Here is a 19,312-nt window from a genome sequence, read left to right as displayed (position 1 = left end):
CAGCTGTAAGCTGCTCTTACAGATAACTACTGGTTACATGTTTTGTCACCACAATCAAAAATATCACAGTGAAGCTTTCATATTGCTCGTCTTTCATCTGGGCCACACTTATACTCGGCATAGCCAGTTTAAAAGGGCATCTGATTTTAATAACCGTAGGAATGCAGAGAAAACTGGAATGAAAGGCTTCACCGTGAGACGAGCGGTCCCCGGTAAGTAAGAAAGATTTTACAGAAGTGCACAGCAGCTGTGGAAAAAGCATTTCTATTTGATGACTGTAATTTTCAAAAGAACTCAGCTGCGGTAAAAGGTGGGAGGTTTAATGGCCAAGCGAATGAACGGCGCAACATCTCCGCTCAGGTGATTGGGACACATTATATTAGTCTGAAGACTGCTGATAAATGATCAGAAATATAAAAAGAGCTGAAATAAGACATTAGGAATTCTTCACAGTGCGCTGCCAGAGACATGATACGGAGCCCCGCAGGGGACATGGGAGAAAAAAAAAATTAAGACGGACTTTTGCGAGATCTCGCAAAACAAACTCGGGATCTCGCAAAGCTTATGCGAGATCTCGCAAAACAAACTCCGGATCTCGCAAAAGTTTTGCGAGATCTTGCAAAACTTTTAGCCGCATTCTTCGGACGCCGGCTCGAAGCCGACCGGGAGGTCGAGGCACGATGTGCCGGGAAAGCGGTGTTCCTCCCGGCTGTAGTGGGTCTCGAGCTAACGGGAAGAATGCAGCTAAAACTTTTGCGGCTAAAACGAAAGTTGCGAAAAACTTTTCCCGAGTTTGTTTTGCGAGATCCCGAGTTTGTTTTGCGAGATCTCGCAAAACTTTTGCGAGATCCCGAGATAGTTTTGCGAGATCTCGCAAAAGTCCGTCTTAATTTTTTTTTCTCCCATGTCCCCTGCGGGGCTCCGTAGAGATGTGAAGTGAGTTGCTTTGGTTGTAACAACGACAGCAGTGGCTCCAGCAGCAGGTGCTTTGTTTCAAGGTTAGCATTAGTTAGTTTTCAGTTTGTAATTTGGGTATTTAGTGCCTATGAACACAAGTACGCATGTGGAACAAATAAATAATCCATATTGCTCTCAGTAATCTAATATTACTGCCTTTATGGTTTTATAATTTTTGCTACTGTTGTTCTCATGATGGCAAAAAAGATCCCACCAATGAGTCATTCGCTACTATGGCATTCAATCCTTTAGCTATGGCCCCATAGAATGACGTTTTTTTGTGTTTCATAAAGCTCAAATATTTTACAGCACTCTGCTTGCAGTTTTTTGGAAGAGGCTGTACTTGTCAGTTGATGTTGGTCGCCTTATGCTGAACTGATCCTAGTACGACCTTTACCATCACAAATCATCTGACCTGTTATGTATTCAAATAATTGCAGATTCAATTAATTTGCTATCAAACAAGTGGGTCCAAATGGTAATTGAATTAGGCCAGTGTAATGTAATTAAACCAAATTAGCAAAATAATTCATGCCCAATCACATCGTATTCTGTGACTAAAAGGTAGATTAAAGTTGGATCATTCCTCCCGAGCATTCTTTTTCTTTATTCAGTCATTAACTGAATAAGGTTGGACTGACTTTTATGTATCCATTACTGTATTTGCAGGGCATGGTGACCAGGTGTTTGAGCTGCCCGTCAGATAACTACAATATTCCCTGTCAGATTTAACCAAGGACCTTTGTTAGGACTCGTATCTCCTCTCCCTCTCCTCATTTCCTGTCAGCCTCAGCTGTCCAATGAATACAAAATTGCAAGGAAGAAAAGAGCCTTGACTGTGAGTGTCTATGTAAACAAGTAGACGCACGCATTTAGATTTCTATTTTGTTACTCATGCAGATTTTGAATGCCTCTATTTTCTGTTTGTGCTCAGTAGAAAAGACACTGAGCAAAATTAAATGTTTCATTTTTATGGGAAGAAAAAAGCTTCTTCTTTCACTGCAGAAAAAAAGCACTGCAGCATTTAAGTGGACTTCAGAAGCTCTGGTTAAAAAAGAAAGCTGCTAGTGCTTTTAATTAATCATTTATTTCTGCACTCACTTGTAGATTTTTCCCTTTCTCTTGAGTTCTCCAAAAGCCTTGTGAAACGCTACACTGTTATGATTTCACATAGCAGGGAGCGCTATCCTCCTGTGAGCCCCGACGGATCCGTATCCCCCCGTTGTGAAGTCAAGTTTAAAATGTTTTGCTGAATTAGAATAATGAAGCCCGTTGTCCAGAGTTAGGTTTGTGATGTGCTAATGAAACCGACTTTGATCTAAAGCGATTGAGGAGGCGTCCCGGGGAGATGCAAGCAATCTGCTGAGGTTCATATCAGGAAGCTGAACGGAGAGAGAACAGCAAATATAACAAGAAAGTGTGTTAGAAAGGAAAGAGCACTGATGATGTCTGACAGTCCAAAGTCATATATCTCTGTGGCTGACCTGCCACCTGACTCAATCTCTGACCTTCCTTCTTCGTTCTCTGTTATCCACTCATCACTCACAGGGAAAAACCTGAAGGCCCATTTATTTCATTTTGACATCGCTGAAAGGTAGCACATTCATGGGACGTGTCCTCCTCAGTATCTGTCATTCATGTTTACCATCTCATACATCATACAGTACTGCATATTGTTCTCATCATGCCTTTATTTATTGCCCCAGTGCAGCACCAAGTAGAATCATTGTCTTCATCCCCTTCTGTTGTTTCTTCACTTTTCTCTCATGTATTTAGAGTTAATAAGAAAAGTACAGTCAGAGCAACGCTTTTAGATTTCTGACTTCTGTGTTTAATAATGACCCTTTAAAAATTTGTAACAAAATACTAAAATGACTTTGTCTCTAGCCTGAATGAAGCATTACCAGAATCTAAAGCAGCATAGGGTATTGTATTACAGTGGAGACTAGTGAAAACTGTCCTAAAAGACTCTCTTTTGTGATTTCTTATCATTTAATTCAAATTGCAGCTAAGAGCCCTCTCTCGGGAATTGCAAAATTATGCTCTCTGTCTAAAATGTATCAAAGTGCAGAGTGGGGCTGGGTGTGCACGTGCTGCAACAGCTTGAATGATTGGCGTAGCAGTGAATAACATCGTTTGCCGCACATGTCCGAGTGGGTTTCCACCCACGGCCCCTGGGCATGCAAGTGTTGTGGAGTCTCTAAATTGCTCGCGCTGCACCGTGTGTAAATGTGGGTGTGAATCCATCATTGTTTTTATGCAGAGCTCCATGACGAATGGCTGACTGATCCAGGGTGTTTCCCAACTTCAGAGCAGTTATTAGCGTGGTGTGTTTCAACTTCCCAGAAAAAATGAGAAAAAACAACATGAAAGAAATTCAATATAAGCTCTTGACCTCTTTTCCCAGATTTGTTTATTAGTCAGAACTCACCCGTGCGAGGGTCCGCGTGAGCTTTATTCAAATTCAAAGCACATGAATGTTTATAACTAGTATCAGATAATGCGGTCATATCTTATGAGACATCTTTCGTGTGCCCTGACCATTTCATCCAAGATTTCCAAGACTTCTTTGTATTCCAGGATGGAACTAAATCATTTAAAACAAAAATGATTCTTTTTTTTAGCCAAATAATTTACATTTATGCAGCTGTGTAACAATATCTTAGTCACAGTAGTAAGTTATATAACATTGTGTGTGAAAATTTGTCCCAGTAACTGCAGCTGTTATTGCTGTGGTATGTCACACATTCATTTGGGCTGCCTCGTCCCTCGTCTGTTCATCCAGCTGTAAATAATCAACAGATATGATTGGATTTCATGCAGTATGGATAGCGTTACGCTTAAAAATGAGCCTGGGTTGCAAAGCTGCTATCGTGTTCTGTAGGACACTGCTCCTCAAAAACTCCTGGTCTGGCATAATTTCCTCTCAAGGGTGATAACATGTGAAAAGTTATCCTTCTGAACAGGATTGTACAATATTAATTGAAATGGAAGCGTTTCTTCACTAGTCTCCGCTGGGCTAATGGCTCTTTTCTGACTCGGTTTCCGTTCTGGCTCCACACACCCAAACACACACATATTTTTCCTTTCTTTTTTCTTTTCTTAACTGAGCCTAGGAAGAGAGACTTTATTTTTCCCTAATGTCTTTGTCCTCTGTGTGAGTGCAGCATCATTTCTCCCTAATTTACACTGATTTCTTTGTTGAATAACTCATAACAAATGGTTCAAAGTAAAGTATCTATCACTTGGCTCTCAGGCTTAACTTAGGAGACATACAATATAGGGCAGCTAAACTGGTATCAGCCAAGCAAACATCACTATAAACATTGCTTATGAGCTCTGATAATATCACCATCTTTTCTTCTCTTTTAATGAATTTGTTCTTTTCAGATTAACTTGCCAGGTCTGAATTTAAGTCGGTGTCACTTTGTTATATCTGGAGTGTATTTTTAGACTCTGGGGGTGGATGCACATGCTTATTCGCAAACATTTCCAATTTAGCTGTGAGCCGGTGTGCATGCAAAGGTAAAGCTAACTTAGTAAAAGTGCTCAAGATATCTTACGGTAGGAAAGGTTGAGATATTGCTAATAACAAAAATGACCTCTTGGTTCAGTATCTCAGCGAGCCACAAGAGAAAGACTGCATGAGCCATCTTTTGTTTTTGTCACCTGTTCCTTTCCTGATGTGACACATCTAAATGTCACACAGGAAAAGACAAAATTACATAAATGGAAAAGCCTGTCTGCATAATTATCTTTAAGAGTGCATTTATTATGAACCATTTATATACAAACAGTAATGTCTAAATTGTCAACCTCATGAAAAGAACCTTTCTCCAACATTCTTGAACCAAATTGAAGCAGAGTGATGCATTTAGCAAAGATGTTCCCTTTGGGTGGATGTCCCGGACCCCTACAGAGACTGTGACTCTGTAAGCCCCCGATTTCCTATAATCCCACCCGTGGCCTTGAATGTGGGGACTTTTTTTTACATGTCTGTTTTGAATGAAACGTATAATCCAGGACTGGCTGTACGCTGGCCAGTCAAAAAAAAATCCGTCCCCCACAGCCGAGGTACACCAATCGAATCTCCATTCATCCACAGTCCCTGGCGGACTGAACCCTCCTATTTGTGTGCAGCTGGACCCTTTCATTATTTACACTTGAAATGATAATGACATCATGTGTGCACAGCTGCACTATTTGCATCCACGCTGCATGCTGATGAAATTGTGTACCAAAATGGATAGGTAGGAGGGAAAAAAGGATGCTCCTGCAATATTTAAAGGCTTGTCTCTTCAGATGTGGAGCTTGTTTGTTGGTTTTTTGTTTTTGTTTTTTTTTGGGGGGGGGGGGGGGGGGTATAACAGGGCAAAGGTTACTGGGAAGCACATAGGACCTCATAAGGGAAGTTTGCAAATGTGATACAATAAGTGGGAGGCAAGGAAAGTTCAGAGTCAGGATTTTGTAAGTCATGCGTGAGTGCAATGACAAGCAGAGACACTACTCTGTAACACGTCGCTTCTGGGTTAAAACTGTGTGACAAATTTTGTCGAGCTGGCGGCTCCACTGCCATGACGGAGTGAGATTTCTGTGTAGGGCATCTCTCTTTGAGGCTGACTCTTTGATTCCCCCACTGAGGATGGTTTAAAAGGTTGGAGAGAGGTGAATGCCACTATTTTTGTTGTTGTGTAATCTTTGTGCAGACATTAAAAGGAAGGTAGGATGACTGGCAAATGGCTGAGAATAACAGAGTTAGAAGACTTTATTTGTAATGAGTAAGTTTATAACAAATACAACTCTACCAACACTTCACATACAAGTACAATCGTGTCAGTGATAGAACTGCTATAAGAGCCTATTAGATAATACAAAACTTGGCCAAACAAGTGCTCGAGCAAGCCTAGAAGTCACAATGACACTGAATACTAATTGCTGCTGGTCTGTTCCTGGATGCCACTCAATTCACACAGCACTGAGTCAGACATGACTGAAACATTGACATGCAGTTCTATGAGATGGAGATGATGTTTGCAGTGCTTTGAGTTTTGCTCACTTTGAACCTCAGAACAGCTTCATCTTTTCAACCCATCTTAACAAAGTCTTGTGTGTAAAATAATTTGTTGGGGGATGAGGGAGCATTTTGTGTCTAATTTCTGGCAATAATGGAGCAATATGGTACAGTCACTCCTTAACAAAAGTCACCAATCAGCACAGAAACTGCACTACTCTTCGAAGACATTCCTCTGTGGTGTGAAATGTAGGTATATTTACACGGATGTGGCGCGAATGGTGTTGGTTATTCCCGACAGAAAACGTATTCAGTGTAGCTTGTCCAAATTTTGTCTTCATTGGGATCGTTGCTGGTGTAGGCACAGGTGCCTGTGGAGCTGCAGGCCACCATGTGGAATCCCGCTTCTGTCAGCTTGTCAAATGCCTGCTCTAGAAAATTATACTTGAGATAGTACCGGGATGTGTATCTCTCAGGGGGCCTGTCCGGGTCTCTGCTCTCATTCAGCGTGTCCCCAAACACTTCTTTGGCCAGAGAGGTCTTACCGCAAACTGTGATGCGCGCCACTCTCCTGAACTTGGCATCGGTTTGGATGTCTCTGCCAATAGTGTACGAGCCGCGGTATCCTATCGTGATGTAGCCGGACTTTCTAGAGTCCAGAGACGGGGAGCGCATGGCTCCGCTGACAGACATGGTGCGTAAAGTCTCCAAGCCGCCGGAGGAGCCGCACTGCTGCCCGCCGTCTTCTGTGTCGCTCTGGCTGATCTCCTCGCTGATTGAATTCTCTTTACTCACCCGGGGATTGAGGCGTTTTGCGAGGTCCCGAAGCTGGAAAAAGTCAGCCTCTCTCTGCAGCCGACTTTTCTCGGGGAAGTAGTCCGGGAGGACCAAGTTGAGGTCTCGGAGATAGTCGAGGATGTAGCGGAACAAGAACCCATCCCTGTCCAAGAAGAAGCGCCCTTTGCTGTCTCTCGCCAACTCCTTTGGTGACTTCTTGCTGAACATGTTCCACAAGAGTGAGTCTGGGACGGCGGTCAGAGTTTTGTGTCTGGTGACATAAACCTGTCCGCCGACATTCAGCTCGATGATCTCGGAAAACTGGGCGCCCGAATCCCCGCAGCTGGACACTCCGCGCTCTGTGTCCGCCAGTGCCATCTTCTCTGAGCTGCTTCACTGATGTGGAATCAGTGGAAACACTGAGACACCACAGCGGCAGCAGCTCGTTTATGAAGCTTGGGCTTACTGCGTGCGTGCGTACCGGGAGGTGACTGCTGAATTAACATTTAACTATTGAATGACTGTGAAGAGTGCCAATGCTGCTCTCCCTCCTCATCCACAGAGAGAGAGAATCTATGTATCCACCAGAAACGTCACCTTCCTCCTGACCTTGTAGCGCAAATACCGATGTGATAAATTTACAGCATGTGTGGGTGTTTTTTTTTCTCTCCAAATGAATGCAAATCCATTAGGATCACACACAAACCAGAGACTATGAAACTGGTCCAAGTCATTCCCTTAAAAAGATGTTTGGAAAATATGGAAATAGTGACACCCATTGCATTTGCAAAGGAAATGCAGCCAGCATTCAGCGCATGCTCACATATTAATTACAGTTAGGGCCATAACATTTTGTTAGTGAGTTTTGTCACTGTATCTCATCACAGTGGATTTTAAATCTAACAATTAAGATGTGATTGAAGTGTACACTTTCAGCTTTAATTGAAGAGGTTTCGCAAAAGTGTTACATTAAGTGTTTAGAAATTATGGCCATTTTTATACACAGTTATTTGTTTTCAGAGGCTAGCATAATTTTACATGTAAGGAACTTTGTTAACACTTGGATGAACATTTTTTGCAGTCGATCCCTACATGAAATCTACAAGCCTATCTCCACAAGAGTGTTCTTGACTTGGCCAAATGTTTTGAAGGTGTTTTTGTTAACCAGGGAAAGAATTCTGTGGTCATCCACATCCTTTGTCTTCTGTTGTGTTCCACGCTGTTTCACGTTTCTGAGCTCACTAGCGCCTTCCTTTTTTATTGTCTTATTTTGTTGTGTTATTGGTTGATTTTTCAGCCTAACAATGGCCTCCTTCAGTTGTATTTACCTCACACCAAGCATTCCAAGATACCCAAAAAAGGTCAGCACTTGAAATCAGCACCACGTCTTAGTTTGTTGTGGACGAATAAGAAAAATGTTTAAATGTTTAATGTTTAAATGTCCAGTCACTTTTGAACCTTTGGAAATGGGGAACCAAGTATAAAAATGGCTGTAATTCCTAAACAGTTAATACAGTCCTTTTATTTCACCACTTTAATTTAAGCTGAAAGTCTGCACTGTAATCACATGCTGATTTAAAATCCACTGTGGTGGTGTACAGAAGCAAAATTACACAAACTGTATCGCTTTTTTTTTATTTTAAGGTCTAACCATCCTAACCTAATTCTAAATGCTAATTAGTAACTTACACACACACAGAGAGAGAGAGAGAGAGAGAGGGAGAGAGAGAGAGAGCTCTCTAACAGCCATTTAAAGAAGGAAAGAATTACTGTAATTAGTCGTTTCAAACAACAGTTCTTAATCAGTGTTTTCAGCACTGCATCATATTCCTTCAATGCAGGTCTACTACTATCCCACTTCATACTTTATTCTTTCACAAAGTGGTTCTAAAGTGGTGCTATGACCCGAGCAGCCCAAGCCGAAGGGGGAAGAACGTAACATGAATGATCCAGGTGGGGAGGGTTGAGTCACAGATAAAAGGTTCTGATGGGTATAATTTATTAATTGAGTAAAACCTTTTTAAAAGAATAAATTCAAACCTGTGATACCTAAGTATACTTTCTAAACAAAATGAGAAAATGAGAAAAACCAAACAGAAGGAGTGATAACTGTAATTCTAGTGTAATCTAGGCAGAGAACCAGCTTATTGTTGTGCAGGAGCATGTTATACTAAACCTGAGCCAGTCTCGGGGGCCAGACATAAAACAACACAAGGCACATTCAATTTCAACATCTTAGGAGAATCAGACATGGCAGGCTGTTTACACAGTCCCAAGAATTACATGAAGGCAGAGCAGTCAGTGAACACAAATCCAGACATCAATCATGGGCAAACACTATAAAAAAACATTTAAGCTACAATAGAGGAAGTAGTGTCTAAAATTCTTGCCATATACAGGAGAAATCAGTCACATTGCACTATGTGACATGCAAGATAGATGCATAAAACATTAATATAACCCCTAACTTATTACAAATCTTAAACTTAAACTATAGTAATGAAATGACTGACTTTCTGTCTACAAACTAAAGTTCTCATTAAGTCACTTACAAGCAAAAATATGCCAGAAACACATTTAATAATCATCCAGTGCAATATTTGCTTTGCTTCTTTTATGATATTGCTGGTGGTGATTTTCTTGGGTGTGTGTTGTGGGATATTTTGGCCATGGGTGACATTTAGGAAGTTTCAAAGTTGCACCATTTTGTGAAAGCACGGAGCATTAGAGTCACAGTCACGTGGACCTCCTGTCTCAGGGAGAGTGATCCACCAAAGCCTTGTTCTTATAGATTTTTATGTTATTGCAGTTTTTAAGAGCACAGTATCTTTTTTTTTTTTATTTAGTTAGGTAGAAAGTTTTATTCAGCTTTATCTTGGACATAATTACACAAATCTGAGCAAAATGTTACATAGTGTATCAGCTTAATCTGTATAATACAAAAAGAGCAGCTGGAAAGGAAGCACATTATGGAATTACATAATTAAGCCCTTCCATGTAAACTAATCTTTTTGAAAAGAGAGAAACACAACCAAGTTTTCCTCATTTTTACATGAAATGGATGAATTTGTTTCACTTTCATTTCTTCAAAGACTTTGGTTTACCATCAGAGTTTACCCGGAAAACAAATAACAATCAGTGATAACCATTAATAAGCCCACGTTTATATGCAAACTGGACCAGATGGAGATTTGGGGTTTGCAGTTGTGAGCGACTGGTAACAATAAAACTTAAGCCACAGCTTTTGGTTCAATAATCAGCGGCTGAAAATGAAAAACTCTTTATCACGTGATTTTCACCTATTTCATTTCTGCATTTATAAACTTCCCCTTGCACATCAATGAATTTCCATTACTGGGCACCATTATGAAAGTTGAATTAGTGTATGTGTGTGGATGTGCACAACTACATATTCACATACAGTATATATCTGCATATACACACACACACATGCTTCTACAAATATATAACCCACAATTGTTGGGTTTTTCCCTGTATGTATTATTGTAGGGTCTACCTTACATTATAAAGCGCCTTGAGGTGGCTGTTGTTGTGATTTGGCGCTGTATAAATAAAATTGAATTGAATTGTAAGATTGGACACAAGAATAAGCATATTGCATGTTTGGACTGAACATGAGTTTATGTATATGTAATGCATATATCTGAGGGCTGATAAGATGAGTCTGAGCAGTAGATCAGTGCACTTGCACAAGTTATTTACATTGTGAGTTATAAAGTGTACATAAGGGTGTGTGTCCAGAGGAGCAGGAGATTGAATTGGACAGAAGAAAATTGCATATGTAGGATGAATATAGTTACTGTGGGATCGAGTTTAGCAGTCTTACAGTTTTAGGGGCAACATTTTATTTTAAGTCGTGTGATTGAATCATGTGTGCCTACTAAAACACAGAAAACTAAAACACAGAAAATGTTGTCAATTTCAAAATCAGCTGTCACAAGATTTTGTTGTGTGCAGATTGTGCAGACTCCCCAGTGCACTGGCAACCAGCATAAATGAAAAGACAGCATTGAGTCATTGCGAAAGTTCCCACTTCTCATCCTAGTGGGTTTTTAGCCACTTTGGAAATTTGGCAGTCCAGCCCTCAGACAGAGTAATTATAAAAGCCAGCTATGCTTGGATGTTTAGTCACTTGAAGAGCTTGTGAAGACTGAACAATGCTTCGCAAGGTACTGTTGGTTGCTGTATGAGCTTTAATAAAGGCACCTTTTGGAAAGTATTTTTGGCTTTTGGTGACCTGCAGTATAGCTTAGCATCTTAACTTGATTATAGCCACAATAAGCTGCACCTTCTCTGGAGGTCTGCATGATTTGAACTGACTAGCCCCGTGGAATGTTTTTCAGGGTATCACAGAGAGCTTTGGAGCTGGGATCCATGCCCTCAACACCTCACAGCTGACAGATGGTGTGATTAACAGGAGCAAAAGGATGATGCTGGACACCCTCGGTGTCGGACTATTAGGAACCAGAACAGCTGTCTTCAATAAGGCTCTGAAGTACAGTCAGGTACAGTGAACTGCATTTACCCTATAACTGCAAAAACAACTGCTGACAAATATTTGCTTATGATGTGGGTAGATGTAGAAGATGCTCATTTAATTCTACACAGAAACTAGTAATACATGAGTACTTTGTATCTATTGTCAGTGATCACATAAAAATCTTTATATGGGCTCATCAGAGGTTGTTTGTGCAGCTGAAATTAAAATACTCTTCTGCTCATCGGTGGATTTCCTTTACATACGATCGGTCCTGCTAACTAACTCGCTTCATTTGTGCCCTGATTGCAATCTTGACAAATTATTAAGTTGTTTTCCATAACATGTTGATGACTGATTATCCAGTCAAGTCTTGCACTTCTTTAATAGTCCGGTTAATCTTCTTTCTGCTGCTAGTTATTTTTGATATGTCATTTATACTCATATTAATGTGCCTCCAGTTGTTCACATCGCGGGAAAGGAGCAGCGTTTGGGGTCAATCAGATATAATTCTGCCTCCTCATTACGCTGCATTTGTTAATGGCATCGCTGTAAGTTTGGATTTCTACAAAAGCAAAACTCTGCAGAAAACAGGAATTCTGATCCAGCACTGCTTCGATCCCTGATCACGTCTTTGCCTGACTGTCTATTAGGTTCACTCCATGGACTTTGACGACACTTGGCACCCTGCGACTCATCCCTCGGGTGCCGTCCTACCTGCGCTGCTGGCCCTGGCAGAGACACTTCCCAGCCAGCCCTCTGGTCTAGATCTCCTGCTAGCCTTCAATGTTGGCATTGAAGTTCAAGGCAGACTGATGAGGTTCTCCAAAGAAGCCTACAACATCCCTGAAAGGTATCAAGTTTGGAAATATTTTCAGCTCTGGAATAAATTTATTCTCCAGCTCATTTAGATTAGAAAGACTAGAGCATTTGATTCACCAGTACCTAGTGCTGTCAAGCCAAGAAAACAGTTTTGGTTTCATTTTGGGTTTCAGAGGTGGATGTGGTGACTGGATTCTGGTTTGTGCTCACATGAAAATACCTTATAAGGAGAAATCACAAAAACCTTTAAAAATGACTAAACTGATGATTAAAATACATATGAACTGTTTGATTAATGAAGCAGTGATTCCAGTTAATCAGAATCACTATGTCACGCTTGAGTAAATCTTGTTTTGCTTCTCAGATTCCACCCTCCCAGTGTTGTTGGAGTGATGGGCAGCGCTGCAGCCTTGGCTAAGCTCCTCGGTCTGTCCCCTGAACAGTGCATTCATGCTCTTGCCATAGCAGCCTCCTCTGCTGGGGCGCCTTTAGCCAACGCTGCCACACAGACCAAACCTCTCCACATTGGAAACGCTGCTCGGGGAGGCCTAGAGGCCGCTCGGCTGGCCCAGATAGGACTGAAGGGAAATCCAGCCATACTGGATTTGGACAGAGGGCTTGGTGTTTACTACAAAGACTACAGTCCCTCCGCTATGGCGGATTCTGCTGTGAGAGCATATAAATGGATTCTGGAAGATCAGGACGTGGCATTCAAACGCATCCCCGCTCACCTCGGGATGCACTGGGTTGTCGATGCAGCTCTAGCAGCCCGGGAAAAGCTCCAAAACGCAGTCGGCAAATTTGACCTCAGCCAGATCCGGCATGTCACACTTCGGGTGCCTCCATCCAAGTACGTTAACTGCCCGTTACCTGCCACAGAACACCAAGCCAGGCACTCGTTCCAGTTCAACGCCTGCACCGCACTGCTGGATAACAAGGTGACCGTGGCGTCTTTCGGCGACGCTCAAATCGGCCGATCCGCTCTGAAGGAGCTCCTGGGCAAAGTCAGCTTGGAGACGCCGGAAGATAACCTGCCCAGTTTTGACAAGATGTACTGCGAGGTCGAGATAGCGACGCACCAGGGGCCGAGCTACACAGCCAGATGTGACACTTTCTACGGCCACTGGCGGAAGCCGCTGACTCTGAAGCACCTGGTGGATAAGTTCAGTGTGAATGCTTCGTCTGTGCTGTGCACAGAGGGAGTGGAGGGGGTCATTGATGTTATAGGAAACATTGAAAGGGTGGCAGATTGCTCAATATTGGGTTCATATCTGAGAATGACAAGTAATCAAGAGCACCTGGACAGAATGAGGATTTTGTAATTACACACATATCTTTATATGAAGCTTTGTATTCTTTTCAAGAAAGTACGAATTAAATAATAACCGTGTAAATATGTTGTACATACTTTTTTCTCTTCTGTGGTCAGAAATAAACTGAACCTTTTTTCTTGTATTCGTTTATTTATTTATTTGTTTCTGAGAACATTATCCTCACCTGCAGCTGATTCTCTAAAATGTGACAGATGTGGGGCGGAGCCACGACAGCAGCAGTAAAACTGACACGCAAACTCAAAAATTCAGCTCACAAGGAGCTCAGTTCTGCTACTCTAGATTATCTTTTAGTGCTTTTAATCACTTCAACACCATTCTGCAACCAGCTCAGCAGACATCTACCGCACAGCTTGCAAAAGTCTTTTCCTTGTTTCGACCTTCTACTGATTACACTCAGGCGAGTTTCAGGACGCCCTGGACCATCGATCCGATTCCATCAAATATCTCGTGGATCGGAGCGTTGCACATGAAGGCACAGGTGGTGACCAGCTTGTTCTTTTCGTCCACGTGGCTCTCGCCGACGCCCTTGCTCACGTGCTTGCAGCCCAGCTGGTTGATGGCCGCTGCAGTGTCAGCGGTGTCTGGATACCTGAGAGGTGGGGGAGAAGAGGCACTACTTAATGTTTTGCTGCTCAAAGCAGATTTCTGCAAACATCTTAGGAACATTTGAGGTTTTGCTTTTAACAACTGGAAATTTCTATTTATATGTTTTGGAGATGCATCAATTATGCCTGCAAACTGCATTTACAGAGGGACTTTCCACCTTAACATGGAAAGAACCCAACAGTTTTTGCTTCCTATTTACACAAACACACCAGTGATTGTCCTGTCAATCAAATATTTAGCATCCTGCACAGTGCACCAGTGGGTCTCACTCATTAACTACCTAATATCTAATCTGCCAATCACATTACAGCAACATTTAGGCATGTAGACACGGTCAAAGACTGTGTGTTGAAGAGCTAAATCACTCAAAACAGCCAATATTTTATAAGAAAGACCTTTGTTTACCCAGCACAAAGGGGAAAAATAACTAGCATCCAAATCAGATATCTACTGAAACATGCATTGGTTACTGGTATCAGCCACATTTATGTAAAAGCACACTTGCAAGAAGACATCGGCCAGATTAAATGTTTACATGGTACATTTTTTCTTCTATTCTGTTAATTTTTAAAAATAATTTTATAATATTATTTTGCCTGTAAACAAAATCATGATCTCAACTGATTGTTGGCTTTGACATCTGTCAACCGATCAATTGGTCCAAGTGTCAGTCAGCCACCACTCTGACAAAGACGGATCCTCTCCTAAGTCCTTTTTTAAAAATCTAACACTGTAATCAAATTAATTTGTCATGGAAACAGGAAGAAATTGTGCAACAGGACAGGCAGACTGGCTGTAAACAAGCCCACGCCCAGCACATGGTAGTCTCTGGAAACAACTGTTTGCACTAGGGCTGGGCCATATTATACCGTTCATGGTAATACCGGTATAATGTTAGGCAACGATAGGAAAATGAAATATCGCGATAGAATGGGAGTAAAACGCGCATGCGCAGTGCCTTTGTTTTCATACGCACATGGCCGATTGTTGAGTGAAACAGATGAACCAGAATTGGTTAGTAAAAATGGTGCAACTTCCGTGATGTGGAACTGGTTTGGTGTTTGTCCGTCAGATACACAACAAAGCACATTTTTTTGCAGAACATGCAAGCGGCCGTTGTTATTGTCATATTTGTCAGACTAAGATGCTCTTAAATCTGGGAGTAATCTGGGTCCTAAACTCTGTATGCTTCAGGTCAAACAACACTGCAGCATCACTGAGAGTTAAAAACTGTCTAAATTCTTTCATCTTTAATAAAACGATCAGCATTGCTGCTTTACCAGGTGTAACTATAAAGTTTAACTTCCAGGCATCCATGAAAACAAAAGTTATTACATTTAACGGAGTTAGAAGTTAGCAGGAAGCTAGCGGAAGTTAGCTCGCTAGTTTCGCTAGTTACCTAAGCATGATATTGCATGTTCTGACTGAGAGATTTCTGAAAAAAATCAAACGTTCAGCTCTGCTATCACTTCCAACATAAATGAAGACAGGAAACTAAACAGCAGTGACGTTTGTAGGGTTACTGAAGTTGGGCTAGCTGGTATATAATGATGTGCTACGTGATCGCTAGCGACACAGCTATGTTAGCATAACATAAACAGTGAAGCTGGAGGACGAACACTAACACTTTTCCACTTATAAAAGTTAACGTGAAGGTTCTTCATGGTTAGAGACAAATGCAATCGCATGGCAGGATGCTGTAAACGGACCAAACTTCAGTCAGGAGAACAACTGAGATAATCCGTCCACAATACGAGGTTAGTCATTAATATACTGCAACAACATGGGAATAGAGCAGCTGCCAGAGAATTCAACATTAATGAATCAATGGTACAGAAGTGGAGGAAGCAAGAAGAATGAGTTTAATAAAGTTTGATTTATCTGACTGCTTTGTTTCGCTTAATGTGCCTTATAATCCTGTGCACCTTATGGTCCGAAAAATACGTACTGCACACTGCAGTTTAATGTTGCAAAGCACCTCTTTTTAACTTCAGTGGATATTATACATGGTTATGCTCAGGATATGTCAGCCCATTTCTACTGGAAATGCCTTTTGGTTAAACTTTCAGCAAGGAATTTGCATTTGCACTGTTACATTTTTATAAAGCTTTAATGTACATAAAAACCAGCTTCTTGTTTAAGTGAAAATAAATGGAAGGTTGTCTTTTTGCGCTAGTAATGTTGTGGAGCTGTATTTTGTCTCGCATCAATTATATCGTCAGTTATATCGTTATCGCAAATTTTCAAATATATATCGTGATAAATATTTTTGGCCATATCGCCCTGCTCTAGTTTGCACACAACAATTGCAGCATTTAAAAGTCCAAACTTAGAACGCAAACAAGGAAGTCCATGTTGCATTTCTCACTTGTCGTCCTTTTCGATGCCGACGGTGACCTCGCACCCAGGGATCACTTTGGCAGCCAGCACAGGTGAGATGCAGCAGAGGCCGATGGGTTTGCCTTCGCTGTGGAACGCCTGCAGAGCAGCCTTGACCTCGTCATTTACAGAGCAGTCCTTGCCCTGCACTGCCCACGTACAGAGATTCTTCGCAGCTCCAAAGCCGCCTGTAAAACACCAAAAATGAGGAAGACATGTGATTAATGTCTGGATGTACATAAGCCAGAAATACAAACTTCAGTTTCGACCTTACTCAGACCTTCCCAACATCTTTTTTCTGTAGGCTTCGATTGTACCAACGAAATACATATGAACACAAACCTGGGAAAATAACAGCCTCGTGCTCTTTCACGCTGAGCTTAGACAGATCCTGGATGTTTCCACGGGCCAGCCTTGCGCTCTCCACCAGCACATTCCTCTTTTCCTGAGAAGGCGCACCTTTCAGGTGATCTACCACATGCATCTGGTCAATATTGGGTGCGAACATGTTCACCTGGAGGTGATAAAAGCAGCAGAGACGAGTTCAAAAACAAAAAAAACAAAAAAAAAAAGCACACCAGGCAACTAATAATGATTGTTAACATCACAATTCTTGAAGCTAACTCAACAGAACTTCTGTCAGAGCAGCATTTCAAAACCTAAGAATATCTGCATTTCGCAACACTTTCCCTGACTCATAGTGGACCTTTGACTGATGACTACTCTTGTAAGCTTGAGACATGTGTCTGGGTCATTCCATGTTAATTCCTGAAAAATGAAACTTTGTAAGACGAATTTGAGAAAATTTCCAGTCCCAACTGTCATTTCTGTCCTTGAGGAAAAAAGAGAAATCTTTCACGGGATGAAGGCAGCTCTGTTTTTAAACATTTATCTACCATTGTTGTTGTGAGGGGTTAGCTAGGTCCTTAAATATGTAGGGTAAATATGAGGTATGGACTCTAAGGAGTGCAATTTGTAACAAGGTAGCAACTTGTAATGTGCAGTAATAAGACATGTTGCATAATTGAGAAATTCTCTAACACCAATCAAAGTAGTAATAACAATAATATAGTGATATTAATAGTTGTAACCACTTAGTATTACTAAACAGAAGTCCTAACACACGAGGGAAGAAAGTGTTTCAATGCATGTCTTATAGAGGGTTACCTGAAGTATGTGTGCTTTTCTGTTACTGGTGGCTCTTTGAAGAGCACCAAACCTTTTAATAGGCAGGACAAAAATTTCTGTTATGAGATATGCCTGACCAGTTGCTTTGGTGACTGATTAGTCCAGCTGGAGGGTTACGATTGGTTATATTACTAACAGAAATTAAGAAACGCCTCAAGCCTCAAAACTAAAAAAAGTCTCATTAAAACATAAATAAAATTAAAATCCCATCATGGTCAGCTTGCACCTCTACATGCAGAGCGCTAAATAGACACCAGGTGGATGCTTCCACTCAGAGGCTCTAAGTTAATGTGATACGTTTTTGAATTAATTTCCTCAGAGTGCTCCAGCCAAAACTGCAACACTTATAAACAGATTTAACTGCACACATAGGTAGAGTTGAAAGGCTTGGAAAAGTCACTTGGCCATTTAGAGGTTTGCACTGCTGGTAAGAAAAAGGACACACTATCACGCTCTCTGGGCCCGTTTTCTGGACTTTTACAAACCATTCCTTTAAGGCCGGTACAGAGAGCTGCTGAAAGTACACGGGCCTTCACATTTCACTGAAGCTACCCATCAGCAGCTCAGACAGGACCATATACTGATCAAACTGGTTGCCTCAGGGACCCTTTCAAACGTCCAAATAATGAAAGAGTTGCCTTATAAGAAACAACCAATTAAACTCAGATGTGGCATCCTTCCTGCTTAACCAGTGAAGGCTGTTATCGGCTATAAAACATATATCAGTACTGGTGCATTTGTCAAATATGAAAACTTAATTTCTCTGGGAATAATGGAGAAAATGATGGTGTCAGCAGCAAAAATCTTGTTATGTCAGGACACAGTTTGTTCAGCAGAGTGCAGCATTTTCCCTCAGCAATTACTCTAAAAGACCCAACACAGCTTGAAACATTTACTACACAAATAATAGCACACCATACTTACTGGCAAAAAATAAATAAATAAACATGGCGGACCAGATAAGCTTTACTAAGAGTTGGGTGTTTTTTTTCTTGGGGGCAGATAACTGTTGAGGTTAAGGAACTTTAAATACTTCGGTGCATTTCAGTCGTTTATTATTCAGCAGTTTGCACAAAACATTCTGCAAGGCTGTTCGTGTCACTGTGCGCAGTCTGGTTAACAGGTAGAGGTCAAAGGACGCTCACGGGTCGGACTGCAAATAAAAAGTGCAAAAATCGTAGAAACTGCCCAGCACGGAGAAGTGGAAGCGGACAAACTGGAAGCTAATGAACATTTCTGATGTGTTCCCTCCAGGGGCAGCGGCAGATAAAATCAGCGTGTCACACTTACAGTCGCACCCCCTCTGCTCAGATGGACCAAAACAGCGGAGGCCTCGTGGATCTCGCTGCCGTCATAGACGCCGCAGCCCGCCAGCACCACAGCCACGCGTTTGCCCATCTGCGCTGAATAATAACTGCTGCTCACGGTCTGGAGGGTCCTAGCTGTCAGTAAGTTGCGACCACAGTGCTGCAGAAGACTGAGCATGGCGGACTGTCAGCGGACAAAACGCCCCCGGATGCCGCTTCTTCTTCTGCGCTTTAAAAAGTAGTTTGACGCGCCCTCTTACGCCATCGTGTGTCCTCACCTGAGCACTACAGCTTTTTAATAATTGAGTAATACTTAGATTGAACTGCTAAAACTGTGTTTTAAATATAAAGGTTACAAATATTTAGGTAAATATTGTAAAAAAAAAAAAAACATGACTCAAAAAACATGTTTTAGAAAGGTTTTTAGCTAAAT

The 19,312-nt window shown here is 41.6% G+C and overlaps 3 protein-coding genes across 4 annotated transcripts; 1 reads left to right on the top strand and 2 right to left on the bottom strand.

Annotated features, from left to right (window-relative positions):
• Window positions 1-141: 141 nt before the first annotated feature.
• On the top strand, window positions 142-13,407 carry acod1 (aconitate decarboxylase 1). 2 transcript variants are annotated; one of them, XM_082508288.1, is made up of 5 exons: window positions 142-212; window positions 11,110-11,271; window positions 11,705-11,794; window positions 11,897-12,096; window positions 12,430-13,407. In XM_082508288.1, exons 2-5 carry the CDS (start codon window positions 11,194-11,196, stop codon window positions 13,385-13,387), a joined length of 1,326 nt encoding a protein of 441 aa, XP_082364414.1. In that variant the 5' UTR covers window positions 142-212; window positions 11,110-11,193; the 3' UTR covers window positions 13,388-13,407. The 2 variants fall into 2 exon arrangements, with proteins under 2 accessions (XP_082364414.1, XP_082364413.1); XM_082508287.1 differs by lacking the exon at window positions 142-212 and adding an exon at window positions 10,774-10,935.
• kctd12.1 (potassium channel tetramerisation domain containing 12.1) lies at window positions 5,705-7,392 on the bottom strand. Its single transcript, XM_082508291.1, has one exon. The coding sequence runs from the start codon at window positions 7,121-7,123 to the stop codon at window positions 6,257-6,259; it is 867 nt and encodes a 288-aa protein (XP_082364417.1). The 5' UTR covers window positions 7,124-7,392; the 3' UTR covers window positions 5,705-6,256.
• Window positions 13,408-13,643: 236 nt separating the features above from the next.
• LOC309690877 (glutamine amidotransferase-like class 1 domain-containing protein 3, mitochondrial) lies at window positions 13,644-19,117 on the bottom strand. Its single transcript, XM_082508292.1, has 4 exons — window positions 18,863-19,117; window positions 16,727-16,898; window positions 16,374-16,572; window positions 13,644-13,988 (listed from the first exon to the last, which is right to left on the bottom strand). Exons 1-4 carry the CDS (start codon window positions 19,055-19,057, stop codon window positions 13,793-13,795), a joined length of 762 nt encoding a protein of 253 aa, XP_082364418.1. The 5' UTR covers window positions 19,058-19,117; the 3' UTR covers window positions 13,644-13,792.
• Window positions 19,118-19,312: the final 195 nt, after the last annotated feature.

The sequence above is a fragment of the Aulonocara stuartgranti genome, assembly GCF_965226115.1.
Source record: "Aulonocara stuartgranti genome assembly, chromosome: 16".
Taxonomy (NCBI): Eukaryota; Metazoa; Chordata; class Actinopteri; order Cichliformes; family Cichlidae; genus Aulonocara; species Aulonocara stuartgranti.
The sequence above is the reverse complement of the archived record's forward strand: the minus strand, read 5'-3'. Positions and strand labels throughout refer to the sequence as shown.